The sequence below is a fragment of the Coregonus lavaretus genome (genome assembly GCF_964263955.1).
Source record: "Coregonus lavaretus genome assembly, chromosome: 24".
In the NCBI taxonomy this organism is placed as follows: domain Eukaryota; kingdom Metazoa; phylum Chordata; class Actinopteri; order Salmoniformes; family Salmonidae; genus Coregonus; species Coregonus lavaretus.
This window is the reverse complement of record NC_140011.1, coordinates 35,807,156-35,831,981: the sequence shown is the minus strand read 5'-3', so window position 1 is coordinate 35,831,981 and position 24,826 is coordinate 35,807,156. Positions and strand designations below refer to the sequence as shown.

The 24,826-nt window shown below is 41.7% G+C and overlaps 3 protein-coding genes across 4 annotated transcripts; 1 reads left to right on the top strand and 2 right to left on the bottom strand.

The window, feature by feature from the left end:
* Window positions 1–20: 20 nt before the first annotated feature.
* LOC311100221 (MICOS complex subunit MIC26-like) lies at window positions 21–7,299 on the top strand. 2 transcript variants are annotated; one of them, XM_084141040.1, is made up of 9 exons: window positions 21–88; window positions 1,587–1,688; window positions 1,798–1,917; window positions 4,315–4,347; window positions 5,350–5,404; window positions 5,691–5,786; window positions 6,053–6,144; window positions 6,327–6,419; window positions 6,562–7,299. In XM_084141040.1, exons 1-9 carry the CDS (start codon window positions 26–28, stop codon window positions 6,616–6,618), a joined length of 711 nt encoding a protein of 236 aa, XP_083997166.1. In that variant the 5' UTR covers window positions 21–25; the 3' UTR covers window positions 6,619–7,299. The 2 variants fall into 2 exon arrangements, with proteins under 2 accessions (XP_083997166.1, XP_083997167.1); XM_084141041.1 differs by lacking the exon at window positions 4,315–4,347.
* A 226-nt stretch (window positions 7,300–7,525) lies between these two features.
* LOC311100222 (diamine acetyltransferase 1-like) lies at window positions 7,526–11,479 on the bottom strand. The gene is made up of 6 exons (XM_084141042.1): window positions 11,222–11,479; window positions 9,103–9,154; window positions 8,897–8,980; window positions 8,129–8,230; window positions 7,955–7,995; window positions 7,526–7,819 (listed from the first exon to the last, which is right to left on the bottom strand). The coding sequence occupies exons 1-6, from the start codon at window positions 11,285–11,287 to the stop codon at window positions 7,646–7,648; spliced, it is 519 nt and encodes a 172-aa protein (XP_083997168.1). The 5' UTR covers window positions 11,288–11,479; the 3' UTR covers window positions 7,526–7,645.
* Window positions 11,480–16,336: 4,857 nt separating this feature from the next.
* On the bottom strand, window positions 16,337–24,476 carry LOC311100220 (peroxiredoxin-4-like). Its single transcript, XM_084141039.1, has 7 exons — window positions 24,192–24,476; window positions 19,922–20,039; window positions 18,745–18,861; window positions 18,541–18,663; window positions 18,175–18,305; window positions 16,569–16,603; window positions 16,337–16,447 (listed from the first exon to the last, which is right to left on the bottom strand). Exons 1-7 carry the CDS (start codon window positions 24,403–24,405, stop codon window positions 16,397–16,399), a joined length of 789 nt encoding a protein of 262 aa, XP_083997165.1. The 5' UTR covers window positions 24,406–24,476; the 3' UTR covers window positions 16,337–16,396.
* Window positions 24,477–24,826: the final 350 nt, after the last annotated feature.

The following is a 24,826-nucleotide window of genomic DNA, read 5'->3' as shown; positions in this document are numbered from 1 at the left end:
ATTGGAATGCAGCCAGAGAAGCAGCATGTCCCCTCTCAGACACCGTAGGTACTTGAAGCTTGTCACCGCAAAAAGGATCATGTACAAGGTGAGAATATCAACTTTATATACTACGTAACAACTAAATCACTTGCATTCACGTATGTCGTCTTCAGTCCACATAGATTTATTGTCGTGTTTTTTCATTTTATTCTTTGAATTGAATAGCGATCTGTTTAATTAAAATAATTTAGGGGACTCGAACTCCCGGTGACGCACCAGAGTGCTTTTAAGGACAGCGAGCCATACACCAGACTATCAAGGGCATTGCATTGCAAGAAATGCATAACAGTATAAAACCTATAATACAAAATGTAATTTTAAAAATGCAGTATGTCGGACACATTAATAACCTACTGTAAGGTAGCTAGTTAAATGTCACCAGTCATGCATAGCCAGCTAAAGTCAAAAGTGAGTAAACTCTCTTAGCTAGTTTTTCACACGTGTTATTTAACTAGTGAGTTTACCATGTTGTCATCTTGTTGCTACAGTGGGGAAATGCTTTAGGCTACGATGCGAATGCTAGAAGTTCATGAACTGGACGGACACTCGATAAACCGGTAAATGTGTGTAACTATCACGTCCCCACTTAATGGGATCAACAATACACTTATTTGACACTAGATGGCAACATTTTTTTTGTAATACTTGAGGGCCTCAATTCTGAATTTCATTACAACTTCTAGCTTCTACTCCTAGGGTGTTTGAAGGTGAATGGACTGCTGGACCGTTGAAACGTTCAACAGTGTAATGGCTCCATTTTGCCCTCCAATAGTAGAATAGGTTGACTGTTTCAGCTGAGCTTCTGCCATATACAGTAGTTTTCATCTACCTACCCAGTCCCAGTCTATTCAAAGCTGTGCATTTAAAAGGGTAGGGGCTAGGAAAGGCCTGGGATCTAAATGGAACGAGTGTAGCACAGCAGCCATATAACGTGGAACACAGCACCCAGAATCTGTGCAGATCATCAGATCTTTAATACAGCAACAGTCTTTAGTCTCAGTTGCTAAATGTAATTTTTTAGTCAAATATTTGGAATGTATTTATTCAGTATGCAATTTGGAATTGTTTTTTTCCCTTTTAATTTTCATACTTATTATTAATGAAAGCAATATTCACGTTATCTAAAATGTGTGTGTATGTTCATGTGTCTGACCTTTGTACAGAAACAGGAGCCAAGTCTATAATCCATGGAACAGTGTCAAACTAAATTCATGTTAATTATTGACTGTCATTTAAAAAAATAACAGGAAAGCTCACAAGGGGATCAAAATTAATGAAGTGCTTCCAATACAAATTCTTGTTATTATGCGTTTCAGAAAGAAATCTTAACTTTGTTAAATTGAGTGTGTTGTATAAATGTTTCTTTATTCCAAAATGTGACGTGTGTTTGCTTATCGTCAGGTTATTGAACAGACTAAGCTGTAGAGTGGGTATGCTCTCAACTGCAAAACGGGAATAACAGTCCTGAGACCTACCATTTCTCTGTGTCACTGAGAGGGTGTAGACCAAACTGTTGATGTCCCAGTTGTCCCGTGTCTCCCCAGGTAGCAGGGGTGGCTGCTGTGCCTGGAACTCTCAGCCTGATGTCAGGTACTGTGTTTGCTGCCACCGAGGACAAGCCCAATGTCACCTTAAACACAGATGAGGTACTGTATTGTGCACAGAATCACACTTTCTGAAGTCTTTCAGCATACTTCCTATCAAGCCAACATTGGGAAGAGGTAACTGACCAATGTAAAATGTTGTTTGTTACAGCTCTCCCTCTACACTACACCACAGCAGAAGTTCCGCTATGTGGAGCCAGATATAGGGCACTTGGAGCAAGGTGTTACCACTCTAAGGAAACTGGCAGAGCCCTATGTTACTTGGTGTCAGGTACATTGATAACCCTACTCACCAGTGAGCTACTGGGTGACAGTCATTATTTATTTTGTTAGGAACAGTCTTTCGTCTCAGAAAATAAAGACAGTTGTTGGGTGTTTGTTTAAATATGTACAGTTGAAGTCGGAAGTTTACATACACTTAGGTTGGAGTCATTAAAACTCGTTTTACAACCACTCCACAAATTTCTTGTTAACAAACTATAGTTTGGGCAATTCGGTTAGGATATCTACTTTGTGCATGACACAAGTAATTTTTCCAACAATAATTCACTGTATCACAATTCCAGTGGGTCAGAAGTTTACATACACTAAGTTGACGGTGCCTTTAAACAGCTTGGAAAATTCCAGAAAATGATGTCATGGCTTTAGATGCTTCTGATAGGCTAATTGACATAAGTCCATTTCTTTTGAGTCAATTGGAGGTGTACCTGTGGATGTATTTCAAGGCCTACCTTCAAACTCAGTGCCTCTTTGCTTGACATGTGAAAATCAAAAGAAATCAGCCAAGACCTCCGAAAATAAATTCTAGATCCTCACAAGTCTGGTTCATCCTTGGGAGCAATTTCCAAACGCCTGAAGGTACCACGTTCATCTGTACAAACAATAGTACGCAAGTATAAACACCATGGGACCACGCAGCCGTCATACCGCTCAGGAAGGAGCAAAGGACCTTGTGAAGATGCTGGAGGAAACAGGTACAAAAGTATCTATATCCACAGTAAAACAAGTCCTATATCGACATAACCTGAAAGGCTGCTCAGCAAGGAAGAAGCCACTGCTCCAAAACTGCCATAAAAAAGCCAGACTATGTTTTGCAACTGCACATGGGGACAAAGATCGTACTTTTTGGAGAAATGTCCTCTGGTCTGATGAAACAAAAATAGAACTGTTTGCCCATAATGACCATCGTTATGTTTGGAGGAAAAAGGGGGTCGCTTGCAAGCCGAAGAACACCATCCCAACTGTGAAGCACGGGGGTGGAAGCATCATGCTGTGGGGGTGCTTTGCTGCAGGAGGGACTGGTGCACTTCACAAAATAGATGGCATCATGAGGAAGGAAAATTATGTGGATATACTGAAGCAACATCTCAAGACATCAGTCAGGAAGTTAAAGCTTGGTCGCAAATGGGTCTTCCAAATGGACAATGACCCCAAGCATACTTCCAAATTTGTGGCAAAATGGCTTAAGGACAACAAAGTCAAGGTATTGGAGTGGCCATCACAATGCCCTGACCTCAATCCTATAGAAAATGTGTGGGCAGAACTGAAAAAGTGTGTGCGAGCAAGGAGGCCTACAAACCTGACTCAGTTACACCATCTCTGTCAGGAGGAATGGGCCAAAATTCACCCAACTTATTGTGGGAAGCTTGTGGAAGGCTACCCGAAACGTTTGACCCAAGTTAAACAATTTAAAGGCAATGCTACCAAATACTAATTGAGTGTATGTAAACTTCTGACCCACTGGGAATGTGATGAAAGAAATACAAGTTGAAATAAATCATTCTCTCTACTATTATTCTGACATTTCACATTCTTAATATAAAGTGGTGATCCTAACTGACCTAAAACAGGGAATTTTTACTAGGATTAAATGTCAGGAATTGTGAAAAACTGAGTTTAAATGTATTTGGCTAAGGTGTATGTAAACTTCCGACTTCAACTGTAACTCTAGGTAAGATTCATAATGTCTGATATCCCAACCTCACTGCATGGACCCAAAATAACTTCACATGGGCACTGAAATGTGAAATGTTTTTGCCATGCTTTACATGATAATCCCAGCTGCTTTTACATATTTTACAATGCATCCTTTTTCCTGTGACCTCCAAAGATTTACTGTGATTAGTTGTGATCGGTAAATATTAACTACAGTAGGTCTCACTAATGTCATTCATCTCATTTTCTCTTTGCGTATTGAGTATCCACAGTAATTGTTTTCCCAGAGACCAGTTAATATTTACTGGTATTCCTATGAGTCTACAGCAGGGTTTCTTAAACTATGGGTCAGGACCCAAAGTAGGCCCAGGGCATGTGAGAGGTGGGTCGTGAGTTATACATCTATAATAACACACTATTTGTTCTTAATTCGGGTCGTTGGAGGAAGATTTGGGGTCATGGGAGCACAGTACATTTCTAATTTGGGTCTCAAGCTGAAAAAGTTTAAGAACCCCTGGTCTAGAAATACTGTACATTGTGTTTCAACATGGCCCAAAAATCTGTACTCCGCATTTCACATGGACCAGTAGACCTTTACTGTGAATCCATGCTGCAATCGATAATCATTGCACGTGCTGGAATGATTTTGTCTGTCTGCTGTGAAGTGTTAGTCGTGATTGTGCTGCTCTGCTTCTGCCCCTGTGATCACACCAACGATCTGCTCCCCTTTCAGCAAACAAGCCATTCGGCAGTGGAAAAGGTTCAGGTACTCCCCATAGCCACGCACACATACACTTGTACGTACACACACACACACACACACACACACACACACACACACACACACACACACACTGAATCATCATAAACTCACAGAGGGGGATTAAGATTAAGCTGATTAGTTGTTAAGTCTAAGAGACTGGTAAAGTACTCTGTAAAGAATTTCAAAAACCCATTCAGCCTCTCTATTTCTGCTGTGCCAGGCTGTTTCATTTCTGCTCTAGAAGCTTCTGGGTGCGTTCCTCTGCCCAGGTATTGCTGACACCTGCCGGATCTTACAACGCCTGGATAGGTATTTTAAGTATCAGCTAACCACATCATATGTTATAGCAATCCGTCAGTCGATGACACAGTCGATGACGTGGCACGCAACCATTGGTTGATGCATGCAACGTCTGAGCAGGGGAACATGACATCTGTGTTTGTCGCTGTGATCACCGTTTCTTAGTCACCCACCTGACCTCTTCCCCATTGGCTCCTTCAGTCCGGAGATAAGCAGCTCATTAACACACAGCACATGTTTGTCAGTACAGTGCCGTGGCTGGAACTTTATTGGTAGTTGTTCTTGTACAGTGCAGAATGTCTTTACAATGGGTCAAGGGTACACAAAGTGCTGTTGGTTGATGTTTTAACTCAAGCCCTCTACTGGATAACAGAATGGCCTGTGCTTTAGGCGAACAGAACTGGATGAGGTTTCTGAGGGCATGGCAGTCCTACCACTAGTTATACTACCAGTATACCCAACAGAGTACAAACAACGTAAAGCATCACAGGGGCACTGTGTGCTCAGTAAACTTAAATTGAAGACTACTCAGCAAGAGCATATTTACAATGAATTATCATGTTATTATTAAATGTGAACATATTTTTTAACAATTAAAAATAAGCATTTATCCATTCTTGAATGGCTCTCAAAGTGCAGATATTGGGTGATATTAGCGGATATATGTTACATGTTCACTGTACTGTTCTCTCCTGTGGGATTCAGGGTGCCATTGGAAAAGTGAAGCCCAAGGTTGAAAGTGCCATCCAATTAGGAAGTGGTAAGAGAACACACGCCCCATGATACACACAAAGTTCACACATTACTCATTACTGTGGTTCTGTGTGGCTCAGTCGGTAAAGCATGGTGCTTTCACCGCCAAGTGTTGTGGGTTTAAATCCCACTCTGGCCACCCATATATAAAATGGATGCACGCATGACTGTATAATAGTCACTTTGGATAAAAGCATCTGCAAAATGGCATTTGTTATTATATTCGTAGACCCATTTGTACAAATAGAATATCAGTTTCAGTTTGGTACCAGAGTTATTTTCTGTTGTTTCAGAGACCTTCACATTCCTACAAAACCCTCCTGCTGAATTCTACCCCCGGCTTGCAGTCATTGGATTTTCTGGTATCATTGGACTCTTTCTTGCAAGAGGTATTAGTTGAGTTTGGATGACGAGTACCCTGTTATTGATCTCTATTGTGTGTTTGGGTTTATCCACTTTGTCTCTGTGGTAAACAAACACTCTGTATCAGTCGCTGAGCCAGAGGCTAGTCTAGAGGTAGAGCTGTTGCCTCCAGACCATATCAAATATCAGGCCTACTACTGCTTCCTGTTGCCCTATCCGCTTTCCCTTTATTGTTTCTAATCTATCTCCTTGAATAAAAATAGTCTGTGGTCCTCTCTCTTCTGTCTCCTAGGCTCTAGGGTGAAGAAGCTTGTCTACCCTACAGGGCTGATGGCTGCGGGCTATTCTATGTACTACCCCCAGGCGGCCGCATCAATCGCCAAGGTGAGCGAGCGTGTCAATATATCATATGTGGTGTTTTTACTTGTACATGCACGTGGGAGAAAATGTATATTGTTCCATGCCAAGACATACAGTGTTGTAGGGTAATCTTGTGATGTTCAGTTCTCAATGTACAGTATACTGTTTTGTTTAAGCCTATTTTTCCATCCCCCTCCTTCCCACAGAACACAGGAGACTCGTTGTACGATTTCGCCCTTCAGGGCTATGTTAATGTAGAGAACGTTTTCAAGTCCGCAACCACACCAGTTGAGGGGAAGGTGAGCTCATCCTGTCAGGTCAAAAAACAGTTTGATCCAAGAGGATGGAGATAGTACAGAGTGACAGTGCCAATTAGTACAGATTATTTGTAATGGGTTGTAAAGTCTGAATTTTCACATCGTGCCTTGGTTCCTTTCACAGCCAATGAAAAACGAAAAACCAGAGGAAAAGAGCCCAACTGCAGAGTCCAAACCCTGATCACAGCAGTTACAACAAACCTGACCATTTCTGCCAGTGCCCAACACCTTAATTGACCTGGTGGTCAATAAGCCTCTTTATCAGCCTGCAGACTTATGGAACACCCCAATCACTTCTCACTTAATGTTGTCAATTCATTATAAATATATATTTTTTTGTGATAGCTCAAATCAGTGTACTTTGCATATCAGGTGCTTATGCTAACAAATTGCAGAAAAGGGCTTATAATGACTTATCTTTTTTTCAGATAAGGTGTGATAGTATCATTGACAACAAAACAAGATTATCAGTCTTCCCAGATATAACAGGTCCATCCCCCTGTATGCTACTGTACGTCATGGTTAGGCTCGCTCCCATCTGCCACTCTTATGTCCTGCTTCTGCAATAGCCCAGTGTTTCTCTCTGGCATTTACGCAGTAGGGCGCAGGACCGGTCACTTAGGTTATAAACTTGATGTATTGAAGGTTCAGCTTTGTGATTTGAATGTACTGTATTTATGTTGACCTGAAAATGTATCTATTGACAGCATTGCTTTTTAAAAGTAAAACTAAAGGCCGTAAAAATACTGTAGAGGTTTTGCACAAAGGCACCCGAAGCATGTGTGAGGACAAATAAGTGAAGAAAAACTTGTTTGAAGACATTTAAGAGCTCTGTCCTTCCATAAACAAGCCCCCACTTCTCTTTCTGAGCCAGACTTTATCATTGGTAGAAAAACGTTGCTTTCTTATAACCTATAGAAAACATGCTGATTCATGTTGAATTCCTCTATGTTCCAGTACACGATCACATGACTAGCTGATGTCAACATATTTCTCCTTGATGAAGGAAGGTCACTCAGACAGAGTAAATTAAACTTGCTGACTTCTAGTTATAAAACCCCCCAGATATATAACCAGTCCTGCAGGAAGAAGTTTAAATCTGTTTTTGTATTTATTGATATAAATTTCTTTTTAAATAACATTGACAATGGAATCAACAAACAAAGGGGAAGGCTTTGCAGTCAGTAATCAGTGGTCATTTGCTGAATTTAGCGCTTCTTGGTAGAAATCTTAAGCAGGTCATCCTTCTCAATCGCATAGAGTCGCCAGCCCTCCTCATCAGACAGGTCTGAGGCTCCACGGCGCTTGTAGAACTCTATGGACGGCTTGTTCCACTCTGCTACGATGAAGTGCATGCTACTGCAGCGAGTCTTAACTGCCGTCTGTTGAAGGGGGGACAAAGTTAGACAGGACAGGGTTATCATATAGCCTGATGGACTGTTCCATAGGCTGGACTTTTCCATGTTTGGAAAAGCAAATGTCCTTCCAGTAAATTGATTGCAAAAAAGTAGACTTACCTCACTCAGATGCTTCAGGATATCTGACCCAATACCAGAACCTGAGAGAAAACAGGATCAAACATTAGATTGATGTTTAAGCCCTGGATCTATGGACACTGATTCAGTTGCCTTGCCTTCAATGTAAATAACACAGCATATGTTAGGACAAGACTCAGAGTAGACAATACTTACCCCTGAACTCCTTCATCACATAGAAGTCCTCTAGGTAGAGCAGCTTTCCAATCCAGGGGTCATAGGTGAAGTAGTACATGGCAAACCCAATGACAGTGTATCCTAAAACAGTGAAAAAATCCACATCAAAGCCGGCAGGGAAGTATTTGTGTAAAACTACTATACTACTAGGATTTGATGCTAAATCCCACTGGGCTTATTATGTATGATCTTGTGTTATTATGATAAAGGCGATTTTCCTTGTCAGGTCACATGTTCAGTCAGGAAAATCTATGGGGCCTAGTTATGATATTACTATGAGGTATTTCAGAGAATTGATAGGTTGACATTACAAACCACATCATGATTCATATCCAAGTAAATGCTTGGTCAGGTTGGTCCTTGAGATGCATCATGCACTGCAAGGTTGCCGGTGTTGGAACTGGACTTCGAGTTATGCACACCAACACTGCACATTTTAAGTTTGGAATTTTTAAAAGGGAAACGCCACTCAAACGCATTTTGCATCATCCTGATGATGTGGCACCTGACACTTTGCTTCTTGAAAGTCCAATATCTTGAAAACTTGCCTGCTGACATGCAAAACTTTTTGGGACTATATAAACATTGGACTAATGCAACAAAACAAAAAATAAGAGTTTGAGTGGATTTTCCCTTTAATAATTTAACCATTGCACTATTTCCTTACAAACTGTCATTGAAAGTTGTGTTTGTGTGTGAGCGAGAGAGAGAGAGAGAGAGAGGAAACTGAGTTACAACATAATTTACCATCTGAGCTCTGATGATCCTCAGGGACTTCCGCGACGACGCAATGGTAGAACGGATGATCCCCAAAGCCGTCCTCGAGTAGTTCTGAAAGTAAATAACGAGGACAATTATGAAGAGACTACGGATTTGTTTGGACATTTGGATAAACATTTCATATGTTCACAATAATTGGCCATCACCCACACACGGGCCTAAAAGTAGACTACCTTTCTCTGTCAAGATGACCTGCTCCTCCATTTCTTCAAATTTCGCAAGTTCCTGAAAAAAAAATATAATCATTATAGTTCATAAAAGTATTATTGTTAGTCAAATATGTCACAATAATATGGAACGCCGTTTGGGTCTTTGCTTGTCAAAAAAGATACACGTCAAATACCACTATTTGACGTGTCAAATAAGCTTGTTGACCATTCAGGACCTGAATATGACTGCACGTCACATAACAATTTAACACGTTCACAAATTTTTTACGTAGTTGTTACACATTGATTACACTATCACTCAAGTTACATATGTCACAACGACTCAGCGATAAGTATGCTATTATGCTGGTAAAGTTTTGTCTCACGCACCTGCCCTTCCCCAAGCTGTGGACAGGGCTGGTCATAAATAAAGCAGGCTAACGTTAGCTGATGGATGCAAACAATGTTCTTCCCCCAAAACATAGCAAAACGAGATAATCTGTTTCAGTAGCTATAGTTAGCTAGCTAACTACCTAGCTAGGTGTCATCATCTAAAATAACCCTAATTTATACAACTGTTCTTATTTGAATAATGGTGATCGGACCCACCTATGTGAAGCTAACCACAATAGTGGAATTTGCGGTTAGCCTTCAAAATAATAGTATGTCATTGACAGTGATGCAAATGAATACAAATACATAAAATAATTTGTTAATTTGACAAAAATCTGTTAATCACACTGGATGTATTAGACTTTAAAATAGCATTGAGGGCATATTTATTCACCCCAATGACATGGGGTATCAGTCTACTCAGTGACACCCAGAGAACATTAGCGTCGTTGCTCTTATTGCGGGACTGAAACCACTGAATTGAGCCACATTTATTGTACCAGTCACCCGAGTATGTGTATTGAACACTATTCCAGAGGAAAAACAATACAACCTGGATGCTTTGGGCTCTGATAACTCTGAGGAGGACGTTGGGAAAAAAGCTATTGGTACTGAGTAGACTGACACCCCATTTAATTGATCCCCAATCCTTAGGTAAGGCTGTACAGTGCAATATGAATGTCAATACGCACAACAGGCTGACTGGGGAGGTGATTTCACAGTCACTGTCCCGCTACAACGCTAATATTTGCGTAAACTCTTCACAGTTGTGTTCTGTGGGTGTCACCGAATAGACTGACACCCCATTTCATTGCTCCACATTCCAACCTTGTTTAACATTATCTAGTCTAAATATTGCATGATTTCACCAATTGTAACTTTCTGCGTCACAGAGGTACTTTTATTTTGAAGGCAAACCGACAATTCCACTATTGTGGCTAATCCTTATTGTGGCTATTTTCACAACACATAACCCGGTCCTGTCAAGCCTCACCAGCCAGATGAAGTTTACTGGCTGCTTATAACGTTAGCTTTGGGCAACAGGGTTAAAGTGGCTGGCTAGCTAGTTATTTTCACTCACGTGGATTCCTAAATCATTGCTAAGAATATTGAAAATGACTGCAGTTTCTATTGGTCATTGTTTTCTATTGGTCATTGGTCAGTTGTATTGGTGCTAGCTAGGTAACGTTACCAAGCTAAAGATAGTTAGCTACCCCAGAAGCTGCTAATAACATCTGTATCAAAGATATTTGCAAAATATTTTGATCCGGACCTTCTTTCAAATGCTCACACAGACGTTTTCCCATTCGGTCGAACAAATAATGCATTATTACCGACGCGCTATTGTAAACACATCTTTGGTGGCCGGTGTGTGCTTGTTTGCATACTTTTTTTTTGGTACAGTTTTGACAGTGCTACTGATCGTAGTGGTGGTGCTTGGCTTGCACATGCAAATTCAGCACACACGACATTCTATAATATAATTGTACTATTTGACGTGTCAAATTAAAAGCTTATTTGACGAGTCAAATCGTGTTATTTGACACGTCAAATAGTGTAATTTGACGTGTATCTTTTTTGACACGCAAAGACCCAAACGGTGTTCCATACAATAATATTGAGAAATATGCCGAGGCTATTTGATAATTTTCTTGTTCATGAAAAAAACAAAAACGTTTAACAGTGATTTGAGAAAGACTAGACATTTATACACAAATCCTTAAACACAGGGAATGGAATTTCATTTTACCTTTATGAGTCGCAAAATGTCTGACACGTCCTTGGGCTCAGCTTTCCGTAATATGAAGTTGGCCATTTTCTTCTTTTACTCTTTTTTCCTTTTCTTACAAGTCCTCTGAATGTAAAAAGAAGCAAAACGTGTTTCTTCATCCGCTTCTCAGGAGTTCACCCCCCGCAATAAGTTTAGAATTCCAGCTCGCGCGGAATTACATTCGCATTGGTTGCTGGCAGCGCAATAACGTTCTGGAGCGCTTCACCCCTTTTTATACGCACTTTGTAAGCGCAATGTCGAACGCTCCTCTGAATAACGGGGCGTGGTTTTCGCTTAACTGCATTGGGCAAAAAGAAAGACACAAGCAGCTCACAATCACATCCGGAAGACTAAACGGTCGTCACTAGTTACCCCAGCCACAAAGTCATTTCTAAAATGAATCTTCTTAAAATGTGATTTTAAACCTAACCTTAACCTCACTGCGAACCTTGTGCCTAACCCTAACCTTAAATTAAGACCAAAAAGCTAAATGTTGTTTTCATAAACGTTAACGATAAAGCCAATTTTGAAATTGTGGCTGTGATATCTAGTGGAAATCAGACTAAACGGGAAAATAGCCTAACAAATAACTTTACGTCATAGGGTCTCTGCTTTCCATGACTCATTGGGTGTGTGCGAGCAGTAATGCCGCGTTCAAGTACTAGTCGGAATTAGGAAACTCAGAAACGTGCATCTGCGACAGTCGAACACTTACGTTGGTGTGTTTTCTAACAGCAAGGCTCAGATCAACATGTCAGTGTCAACATAACTGATATTGTTTATAAACGTTTTTCTTTACAAATGTCGAAATAAACGTTTCTATACCCACATATCACACACTCACAAACTGAAAACATAACGTGCGTACAATTAATTGTTTTATAGAGGTATCCCCTGTAGCCTTTTGAATAACGGCAAAGTTGGTTCGTCTTTTAATCACGTCTTTGGTCACGTCAAAGATTATCTATTATATTGACAAGATAGTCGAGTGACTGCTCCAAAATGGAAATACAAGTCCTCAAAGATGGAAGGCAGGCGAGATCAAGTGGGACCATTCTAGCCAATGAAAGGGCAGATATGCGTGTGAACAACAGGCACAACTAAGTAGTTTTTCTCAAAGTTGCCGGAATGCCACGTACATCCACTCATATCAGTACATTTGTAACAGCCTAAACATTACAAACCTCTATTAGATCAAATAAGCCTTATGTAATGACACTCATAGACCTCCACACAAAAAAAATCCCCACTTGGTCTGCTTATCTCACACGGACAGATTTTGAGAAGAGTAAATCGTCTCGCTTCGCCTCTTCCTTTCTGGTCAGGTTTCCCAAACTCGGTCCAGGACCCCGCCTCGGTGCACATTTAGGTTTTTGCCCTACTAAACAGCTGATTAAAATAATCAAAGCTTGAAGAGTTGGTTATTTGAATCAGCTGTGTAGTACTAGGGCAAAAACCAAACTGTTGAGCACAATTGAGCACATCTGGGACATCATGTCTCGCTCCATCCACCAATGCCACGTTGCACCACAGACTGTCCAGGAGTTGGCGGATGCTTTAGTCCAGGTCTGGGAGGAGATCCCTCAGGAGACCATCCGCCACCTCATCAGGAGCATGCCCAGGCGTTGTAGGGAGGTCATACAGGCACGTGGAGGCCACACACACTACTGAGCCTCATTTTGACTTGTTTTAAGGACATTACATCAAAGTTGGATCAGCCTGTAGTGTGGTTTTCCACTTTCATTTTGAGGGGGACTCCAAATCCAGACCTCCATGGGTTGATACATTTGATTTCCATTGATAATATTTGTGTGATTTTGTTGTCAGCACATTCAACTATGTAAAGAAAAAAGTATTTAATAAGATTATTTCATTCATTCAGATCTAGGATGTGTTATTTTAGTGTTCCCTTAATTTTTTTGAGCAGTGTATATATAATAATTTGTATATATATATATATATATATCATAATTTTTTATTCACATACATTTATTACATTATTTAACTACACCTGTTTGTGGCTTGCACAATTGAACGGTAATGCAAATAAACTCACAATGGAACTAGGTTATCTAAAACACTAAGGGTGAGGAGAGGTTTAGTCACAATAATTTGGGTTTGTTACAAAATCTTATGAAAATGGCAATATGTAATTGCACTGAATTGCAAAAACCACGAACATGTCACAGTTGTAAGTACCATAACCATGTGTACCTACACTGTAATTACGCAGTACCTGCCTGTGTAACTTCATAGGAAATACATAGGCTTCAGGCCACTTAAACGTGAATCACTCGGGTTAAGGGCCCTTCATCTCTTCTTTTCCTTTATGTCAACAAAATCTCAGATATGCTTAATAAAAAAACACCTATTCTTGTCAAATAGGCCCGCAGTCTTAGCCAAACCTGTTGGTAGCAATATTCTACTGCCAGTCTGAGTTATTTGAAATCCCAGGATTTATTGGAAGTGTCAGTTATAAAAGTCTAAGTAATTTATGATAACTCAGTCCGTGCTCAGCAAAAATTCACGTGACTCAGATGTACTATCCAATCTCCAGGGAAGCAGACGCTGGGATGTTCCATGAACCTATGACCTCAAACTGCCACGGAACTCTTCCCGTTTAGTTTCTCTTTGACTGGTCCTGCATGTTGTCTCAATTAATGAACAACCAACAGAATACATGTGACCATGCAGACCTACAGTGGGGAGAACAAGTATTTGATACACTGCCGATTTTGCAGGGTTTCCTACTTACAAAGCATGTAGGAGGTCTGTAATTTTTATCATAGGTACACTTCAACTGTGAGAGACGGAATCTAAAACAAAAATCCAGAAAATCACATTGTATGATTTTTAAGTAATTAATTTGCATTTTATTGCATGACATAAGTATTTGATACATCAGAAAAGCAGAACTTAATATTTGGTACAGAAACCTTTGTTTGCAATTACAGAGATCATACGTTTCCTGTAGGTCTTGACCAGGTTTGCACACACTGCAGCAGGAATTTTGGCCCACCCCTCCATACATACCTTCTCCAGATCCTTCAGGTCCTCCAAAGATTTTCTATTGGGTTCAGATCTGGAGACTGGCTAGGCCACTCCAGGACCTTGAGATGCTTCTTACGGAGCCACTCCTTAGTTGCCCTGGCTGTGTGTTTCGGGTCGTTGTCATGCTGGAAGACCCAGCCACGACCCAGCTTCAATGCTCTTACTGAGGGAAGGAGGTTGTTGGCCAAGATCTCGCGATACATGGCCCCATCCATCCTCCCCTCAATACGGTGCAGTCGTCCTGTCCCCTTTGCAGAAAAGCATCCCCAAAGAATGATGTTTCCACCTCCATGCTTCACGGTTGGGATGGTGTTCTTGGGGTTGTACTCATCCTTCTTCTTCCTCCAAACACGGCGAGTGGAGTTTAGACCAAAAAGCTCTATTTTTGTCTCATCAGACCACATGACCTTCTCCCATTCCTCCTCTGGATCATCCAGATGGTCATTGGCAAACTTCAGACGGGCCTGGATATGCGCTGGCTTGAGCAGGGGGACCTTGCGTGTGCTGCAGGATTTTAATCCATGACGGCGTAGTGTGTTACTAATGGTTTTCTTTGAGACTGTGGTCCCAGCTCTCTTCAGGTCATTGACCAGGTCCTGCCATGTATCTGGGCTGATCCCTCACCTTCCTCATGATCATTGATGCCCCACGAGGTGATGCCCCACATTTTCTAATAATTGCACCAACAGTTGTTGCCTTCTCACCAAGCTGCTTGCCTATTGTCCTGTAGCCCATCCCAGCCTTGTGCAGGTCTACAATTTTATCCCTGATGTCCTTACACAGCTCTCTGGTCTTGGCCATTGTGGAGAGGTTGGAGTTTGTTTGATTGAGTGTGTGGACAGGTGTTTTTTATACAGGTAACGAGTTCAAACATGTGCAGTTAATACAGGTAATGAGTGGAGAACATGAGGGCTTCTTAAAGAAAAACTAACAGGTCTGTGAGAGCCAGAATTCTTACTGGTTGGTAGGTGATCAAATACTTATGTCATGCAATAAAATGCAAATGAATTACTTAAAAATCATACAATTTGATTTTCTGGATTTTTGTTTTAGATTCCGTCTCTCACAGTTGAAGTGTACCTATGATAAAAATTACAGACCTCTACATGCTTTGTAAGTAGGAAAACCTGCAAAATCGGCAGTGTTTCAAATACTTGTTCTCCCCACTGTACATGTTGTGTAAATGGGAAGGTTGAATTGTGTGTGTGCCAAGAGGTACATGTTATGGATGTACTGTAGTTTAATTTACATTTTAAAAAAGTTTCACAAATGATTTACAGAGTGCATGTCCATCATATTCCAGACAATTTATTTGTTATAGGACCCCTCCCCAGGAATGCCAAATACTCAAGTGACTAGTTTATAGCCAACTGTTATCTGGTGTCTAGTCCATTGGAGTGGGACATATTTGGCACGCTCAAAATATATTTAAGACCAGTGTTTCCCCTATATTCATTTAGACTCCAAAAATGTAAACGTCCAAATATAAATACTAGATATAAAGTATGTTAGAAAAGAATGGTGTTATATATTTTTAAATAAGATCATCTTTGAGAACTAACCATCACCAAAATAAAATTAAAGTCAGGGAGAATCTAAAATTCCAAATATGTCATGACATGGGAAGCCCATTAATTTTGTTACGTCTGAGTCACTCATTTAGCATAAGAACACGGCATAAGCCATGGTAAAATGTGTAGAATTGCAGGAAATTAGTTTTAAAACAGCAACATTTTGTCTCTGCAGCCAAGAGGAGGGCCTTTAAAAAAGTAATAATCGGAGAGCGGGCCATTGGCCACGGCCAATACACCAACTATGCAAACATGAAAACATGCATTTCATTAATTTCATCAACATCGCCATCTAGTGTCTCCCATTTAGGAGAGGGTGACTGCCATTTCCAAAAGGCATTATTTTGTTGTTGTAGCTCCTGGCCCGTTTCTCATCTCAAAGGTCACCAGTTTACTCCGACATCACTAGATGAGATTTAATTAGATTTATGTCAAATATGCCTCTACATTGCTAAAACAATCAGACACCAGATTATCAAAACTCTGTTTTTATTCTGAGCTTCAACCAAAGTGTTTAGAGAGCAAAGGAGGGTCAGTTCAGCTTGTCAAAGTACTTGAGTTTGCCCGATGGGTCTGGGATTATCTATGGAGAGTAATACACTGAATTAGTGCAAGAGTCTCAAGAAATGTCTATGAAAATAATCTCTCTCTCTCTCATGCACACATTTACTTGGAAACACACACACGCACAGGATGAAACTCACCGTGTCACTGCCTGGCTTCCATCCTGCTGGGCACACTGCAAAAAGAAAAATGATTGAATTCACACAAACTGTAAACAAAGACCATCCATAGAAACCAAAGGTAGTTAAGTGTCTAGCTTTAATAAACTCAGCAAAAAATGAAACGTCCCTTTTTTATGACCCTGTCTTTCAAAGATAATTTGTACAAATCCAAATAATTTCACAGATCTTTATTGTAAAGGGTTTAAACACTGTTTCCCATGCTTGTTCAATGAACCATAAACAATTAATGAACATGCACCTGTGGAACAGTTGTTAAGACACTAACCGCTTACAGACGGTAGGCAATTAAGGTCACAGTTATGAAAACTTAGGACACTAGAGGCCTTTCTACTGACTAAAAGAAAGATGCCCAGGGTCCCTGCTCATCTGCGTGAATGTGCCTTAGGCATGAGGACTGCAGATGTGGCCAGGGAAATAAATTGCAATGTCCGTACTGTGAGACGCCTAAGACAGCGCTACAGGGAGACAGGACGGACAGCTGATCGTCCTCGCAGTGGCAGACCACGTGTAAAACCTGCACAGGATCGGTACATCCGAACGTCACACCTGCGGGACAGGTACAGGATGGCAACAACAACTGCCCGAGTTACACCAGGAACGCACAATCCCTCCATCAGTGCTCAGACTGTCCTCAATAGGCTGAGAGAGGCTGGACTGAGGGCTTGTAGGCCTGTTGTAAGGCAGGTCCTCACCAGACATCACCGGCAACAACGTCGCCTATGGGCACAAACCCACCGTCGCTGGACCAGACAGGACTGGCATAAAATGCTCTTCACTGAAGAGTCGCGGTTTTGTCTCACCAGAGGTGATGGTCGGATTCGCGTTTATCGTCAAAGGAATGAGCGTGACACTGAGGCCTGTACTCTGGTGCGGGATCGATTTGGAGGTGGAGGGTCCGTCATTGTCTGGGGCGGTGTGTCACAGCATCATCGGACTGAGCTTGTTGTCATTGCAAGCAATCTCAACGCTGTGCGTTACAGGGAAGACATCCTCCTCCCTCATGTGGTACCCTTCCTGCAGGCTCATCCTGACATGACCCTCCAGCATGACAATGCCACCAGCCATACTGCTCGTTCTGTGTGTGATTTCCTGCAAGGAATGTCAGTGTTCTGCCATGGCCAGCGAAGAGCCCGGATCTCAATCCCATTGAGCACGTCTGGGACCTGTTTGATCTGAGGGTGAGGGCTAGGGCCATTCCCCCCAGAAATGTCAGGGAACTTGCAGGTGCCTTGGTGGAAGAGTGGGATAACATCTCACAGCAAGAACAGGCAAATCTGGTGCAGTCCATGAGGAGGAGATGCACTGCAGTACTTAATGCAGCTGGTGGCCACACCTGATACTGACTGTTACTTATGATTTTGACCCCCCCTTTGTTCAGGAACACATTATTCAATTTCTGTTAGTCACATGTCTGTGGAACTTGTTCAGTTTATGTCTCAGTTGTTGAATCTTGTTATGTTCATACAAATATTTACACATAATAAACGCAGTTGACAATGAGAGGACGTTTCTTTTTTTGCTGAGTTTATCTGAGAATGTGTTATGTGTTGAGACTGAACCGTACCTTCGCCATGTTTGTCAGTGTACTGGAAGGCCTGGACCAGCCGCAGGGTCTCGTCTACAGAGCGCCCTACAGGGAGGTCATTCATGGTAATCTGCCTCAGGACTCCCTTGTCATCGATGATGAACAGGCCCCTGTGGAGGAGAATGACAACAATGATTGCTTCAGTTTCAAACTGCATGACTTTAGACTTCATGAACTTAAAACAGTTAACAAGTATTTTGTTGTACAGTTTCTCACTGAACCCATTTTTTATTTTTTTAAGTTAATGAGGATGAATGCTCTGGCTATAGGAGTTGTATCAAACCCAGACTAGTCATCGTCTTTTGAAGTAGTTTCTACTCCATGTGTGTGAGTTTCTAACTGCACCTGAGTGTATGTCCTGCGTCCTCCAGGAAGACTCCATAGTCCTTGGAAATCTGGTGTGTGAGGTCAGACAGCAGAGGAATTTTCATTGGCCCAAGTCCACCCTGCTTCCTGGGTGTGTTGATCCTGTTAACAACATAACAAATCTGAAATTCTTTGAATAAGTCCAAGCACCTCTGAAGAGGGGTGTGATGCTTATAATCTTACCATGCTAGATGGGTGAATTGTGAGTCGACAGAGCAGGCAACAACCTCAGCATTGATGGCACGGAACTCGTGCACACGATCACTGAACGCAATAATCTCAGTTGGGCAGACAAACGTGCTGCAGGTACACAGAGTTAGCGTCATCAGAATAATACATAGTCAACAGCATTATTACTTTAGACATAGCATACTGCATTTTCATTCAGTCAATGGTTCTATAATATAGAATATGTAATGGTAAGGTAACTCAGAAAAATATGTATAAACAGTTACTACAGTGTACATTTTATGATATGCTACTAAGAGAAAAATAGGCCAGACTCTCCCATTTAAAAGCTGGGGTGTATTCTTTACCCGATACTGTTGCAAAAGTAAACGTTTTGTACCAAAAACAAGAGTTTCTATTGGATAAATTCAGGTAGGTCCCTCCCCGTTTCGTTCTCTGTTTGCTTCCATTTGGTTCTTAAAAAAGTAAACGGTTTCCATTGCAAGAGGTAATTAATACACCCCGGACGATTTAGTTTTCTATTTGATATTATAGAGTAGTGGTCACCAACCTTTCAAGTCAAGATAACTTTCACAGTCAAAAAGCAAGCAGAGATCTACCGCTCAGATTGCTGCTTTTTAAAAATCATGGCTTACATTTTTTAAAACATTAATTTAATGAAAACAGTTCTGTACGAATGAGGTTTGGCCAGGAGGCCTAATACATGAATACAGCATATTGCCTATATGCCTGGCCTGCCAATATTGTTATTCTCAGACCATATTATATTTCTAAATGTGAGCTTTGATAACAAAATAGATAAGTTAGTGTAGCACTTGCGATGCACTGCAGAACATAAATTGAAATAATTGCCTTTTTTATTTTACTGGACGGATGGTACCTGCATCTGATTGTCATGGTGCTTTCAAGACAACTGGGAACATAAAAAAAAAAAAAAAAAAGAGGTCAAATCATGATGTCAGTGATCTTCAGGACAGAAAGTCCGAGCTCTAGAAAGATTCCCGAGTTTCCTACTTGAAATGTAGAGTTGGATGACTGTTCAAAACGTTTTTCCCCAGTCGGTTCTCGCTCCCCCCCACTAACAGTTAGAGTTACTAGCCAACTAAGAGTTGCAACGAACAGTACAAAGAGGTTTGTTTTAGGATGAAGGTCAGTAAGAGCTAGTACTCACAAGTCCAGGGGGTAGAAGAAGAAGACTAGGTATTTTCCTTTGTAGTCAGACAGTTTGAGCTCCTTAAACTCTCCATCGATAACAGCTGATCCCTCAAAATAAGGTGCAGGCTTTGAAACTGCAAAAATAAGTTAGTTTTTTTGATAATGGTTCAAAGCACGAGCAAGCAAGCTATTTGCTTCTCACCTTTTAGGGACAAACAAATCAAAAGTCTTTAGATCCAAAATCAAAAAGAAACAGGAAGTATACGACTACTGCTGTGCACATGATTACTGCATTTATACTGAACAAAAATATAAAAACGCAACATGCAACAATTTCAACGATTTTACTGAGTTACAGTTCATAAGGAAATCAGTCAATTGAAATAAATAAGGCTCTAATCTATGAATTTCACATAACTGGGCAGGGGTGCAGCCATGGGTGGGCCTGGGAGGGCGTAGGCCAATCAGAATGAGTTTTTCCCCAGACAGAAATACTCCTCAGTTTCATCAGCTGTCCGGATGGCTGGTCTCAGATGATCCCGCAGGTGAAGAAGCCGGATGTGGAGGTCCTGGGCTGGCGTGGTTACACATGGTCTGCGGTTGTGAGGCCGGTTGGACGAACTGCCAAATTCTCTAAAACGACGTTTGAGGCAGCTTATGGTAGAGAAATGAACATTCAATTCTCTGGCAACAGCTCTGGTGGACATTCCTGCAGTCAGCATGCCAATTGCATGCTCCCTCAAATCATGACACATCTGTGTTGTGTAACAAAACTGCACATTTTAGAGTGGCCTTTTATTGTCCCAAGCACAAGGTGCACCTGTGTAATGATCATGCTGTTTAATCAGCTTCTTGATATGCCACACCTGTCAGGTGGATGGATTATCTTGGCAAAGGAGAAATGCTCACTAACAGGGTTGTAAACACATTTCTGCACGAAATAAGCTTTTTGTTTTTTTGTTCAGTATAGTATGCTTGGCCGACAACTAATAGTATTTGTTCATTGTTGGTGAGCAGTGTGCAGGTAGGCCTATGTCTCAGGGCAGGCTTGGGGCACACTTGGCTACCCCATGGGGTGCATCACATCATTGGGTGCATATTAGCCAGAATACAATGACATTCTAGACGATTCTATGCTTCAAACTTTGTGGCAACATTTTGGGGAAGGCCCTTTCCTGTTTAAGCATGACAATGGCCCCCGTGCACAAAGCGAGGTCCATACAGAAAGTGTAGTGTAAATAACTCTACACTTGATTATGGATACACTGGGGTCAGACAGGCTTCCTATTTAGATTAAGACAACGCAGAGCCAGCACGAGATATGGCTAGGAAAACAAGCCTCAAGCCAGGGATGAGAGCTGCATTGTACTCCGAATTGTCCCATTCTCCCAACAGTTACACCAAGAAGATTGAACGATTACTAGTTTAAGTAAACTGCCATTTTTCATCCTCATGCTAGCTAGCAGTAGCCACAGCTGCATTATGGAATGGCATGTCATGTTGAAGAACAAAGGAGCCGATTGGCTGACACTGCTGGTCAGCGGGAGCAGGCGTCCCGCGCCAAACGAATTGGGACAAGAGCTGTAACTTGTTTTGCTCTCAAGAAAAGAGCGTCATTGAAAGGAGTGATTACTGAGGTAGCGGTAAATGTGAAAGTGGACCAACTGAAGGGAAAGACTCCTGGTGTTTATGATGCTCGCCGTGTGTTGCAAAACAGACAGGGTGGCATGAGTGATGACACCGAAGTCATTGTCTGTTCTTTTGAGTTTTGATGAGTCTATGCCCGACAAAGTGATGTTAGGATATTTCAGTTATCCCGTACGAGCTTATGTGCCAAATACATTACGTTGTTACAGGTGTCAAGCTTATGGGCATGTGGCAGCAGTGTGTAAGAGGGAGGTTCCTACCGTAGGTGTGAGAAATGTGGGGAAAGAAGCGGTATGTGTTAATTGTAGGGGTGCCCATGGGGCTGGTGATCAGAAATGTCCGGTGCGAGAGAGGCAGGTTGAGGTTACCAGGGTTAGAGTAGAGCAGAGGGTGTCGTATGCTGAGGCAGTGAAGAAAGTTGAGGAAGATGGGTCTAGGGGGAGGGATCCTGAGGGGATTCGTTTGAGTAGTAGATCTGTATCAGTACAGGGGGATAGGCAAACAAGTGATATATGCTATAGTAAGATTGGCTTTTTAGCGTTCATAGCAATGGTTATCCACTGTACTGCAGGGATGGAACATAAGTCGCAGAAAATAGAGGTTGTGGTGATGGCTGCAGAAAAGTATTTGGGTGTACGAGATTTGACGTTAAAAGACTTACAGGCTGTGTTGAGTCCCGTCCTTTCAGGCTGTTGGCCTGAGGTAGGACTAGATATATTTAAACAGTGGAGTAGGGTGGTGGGTTTTTAATGAGTGTAGGGTTAGATATTTGTTGATTTATTTTCCTTTTTTCAAGCAAAGTATAAGGGAGTTATACTCCAGTCTAGTTGGTGGCGGTAATGTAACATTTATTGGATGCCAACCGCCGTTAAACCTCGAAGAAGAAGGCTGACACTGCCATTCCAAAATAGCTGGTGTGGCTTATGCTACCTAGCATGAGGTCAAAAAGGGCAGTTTTCTGGAAAAACAAGCAGTTGTTCAATCTTCTCGTTTAACAGTTGGGATAATGGGACAATTCAGAGTACAACATGTTTCTTATCCCTGGATTGAGGTACATTTCCCAAGCCATATCTCGTGCCGGTTCCACAATGTTTTAATCTAAACAGGAAGCTTGTCAGACCCCAGTGTAGCTGTAAGCAAGCTGTAGGGTTGGAATCTACATTACACTTTCTGTATGGACCTCGCTTTGTGCACGGGGGCATTGTCATGCTGAAACAGGAAAGGTCCTTCCCCAAACTGTTGCCACAAAGTTAGAAGCATAGAATCGTCTAGATTGTATGCTGTAGCGTTAAGATTTCCCTTCACTGGAACCATGAAAAACAGCCCCAGACCATTATTCCTCCACCAAACTTTACAGTTAGCACTATTCATTGGAGCAGGTAGCGTTCTCCTGGCATCCGCCAAAAACAGATTTGTCCGTCGGACTGCCAGATGGTGAAGCGTGATTCATCACTGCAGAGAACGTGTTTCCACTGCTCTAGAGTCCAATGGCGGCGAGCTTTACACCACTCCTGCCGACGCTTGGCATTGCGCATGAAGATCTTAGGCTTGTGTGCGGCTGCTCGGCCATGGAAACCCATTTCATGAAGCTCCAAACGAACAGTTTTTGTGCTGACGTTGCTTCCAGAGGCAGTTTGGAACTCGGTAGTGAGTGTTGCAACCGAGGACAGATGGTTTTTACGCGCTACACGCTTCAGCGGTCCCGTTCTGTGAGCTTGTGTGGCCTACCACTTTGAGGCCGAGACATTGTTGCTCCTAGACGTTTCCGCTTCACAATAACAGCACTTACAGTTGACCGGGGCAGCTTTAGCAGAACAGAAATTTGACTGACTTGTTGGAAAGTCACTGGGCTCTTCAGTAAGGCCATTCTACTGCCAATGTTTGTCTATGGAGATTGCGTGGCGGTGTGCTCGATTTTATACAGCTGTCAGCAACAGGTGTGGCTGAAATAGCCGAATCCACTAATTTGAAGGGGTGTCCACATACTTTCGTATATATAGTGTATTCTGGCTAGGTGCGTCTCAGAAGTCTGGTATTGGCTTCCTTGTCACATCTCAATCTTCTGATTGGAAAACGCAGGAAATGTGAAAGATATAATGGAGGCCATCTACTGACAATTTACATTTCACCTGCCTTTTTTAACGAACGCAGATGAAGGTGTAAACTCTTATAGAGGAAGCCACTTAGCTAACATAACACTGACTGAGATGCATCCATTGGGATTGTGTGGTGCGCAGCAACTGTAATTGCGCGGGTACTCCTGTCCTCGAGACAGTAGTTGGAGCCAAGTTTTTTGGCATGACGTGTCCAAATGTACTAACTACTACTTGTGAATTTTGATCTACAAGTAAAATCTGGCATATTATTACAATAACACGCATACAAATGTCATGCTAACTTCAGTGGTGAACTTGGCAAGGGAAAACTGGCCAATTTGCAGCATAATTGGCACGGTGTCTAGTTAATCAAGTCAGCTAATTAAGTTGCCTGCAGTCAAGCTATTTAGCCAGCCGTAGCTAAAAACAAAAGTACCATATTCATGTAATGTTGAGTAAAAAAAAAAACGTTATTTAAAAGTATTTTAGAGTCAACGCGATTGTTAAAATACAAGTCGTGCAAGGGACGGGGACAATACTCACTTTTTGCCTTGCTGAGGTGTAGGGAATGGTCAGAGACGGGCACACGGAAAGCCTCTCCGGGGTAGACGTGTCCTCCAGCGTAGTTGTGACACTCTTGGTCCTTTTTCCCATTAGTGCCGTCTTGGGCTGCAGTGGAAAAATTGGTGACAAGACAAATTGTGCAAAGCACACTTAAAATGTTCTTTAACATCTTCATATGAAGCATGACGTCCATTACACTGTCTTGCTAAAAGCACGTAGCGAGCTAGCGTCTAAGAAAGTACAGGGGCGCTATTATTTCACGTGAACGCGCAGTTTATGGCCTCGATCGAAAGAACCTTTTCCAGATGTACTTTCCCTTTCTCGTGAAAGGAAGTAGTCCTCCTTGTTCAAGACAACAGAAATGGTTTTTAGTGTCTGATAATGATCGATTTGGGTAAATCAAACTATAAGAAAATGATGTGATGAAATCATTGCAATATTTCCTATTTTGTTTATTTGATCATTCTTATTTTTGCTTTCAAGGGTCCTCACAATATAGTTCCTATTGTGTTACTTATTCTTAAGCAGGGATGTGAAGGATGTATAGAATCCAATCGAAGTTAATTGGTCACGTGCACACGGTAGAGTGAACCACTTGCTTGCTATCTCTCCTC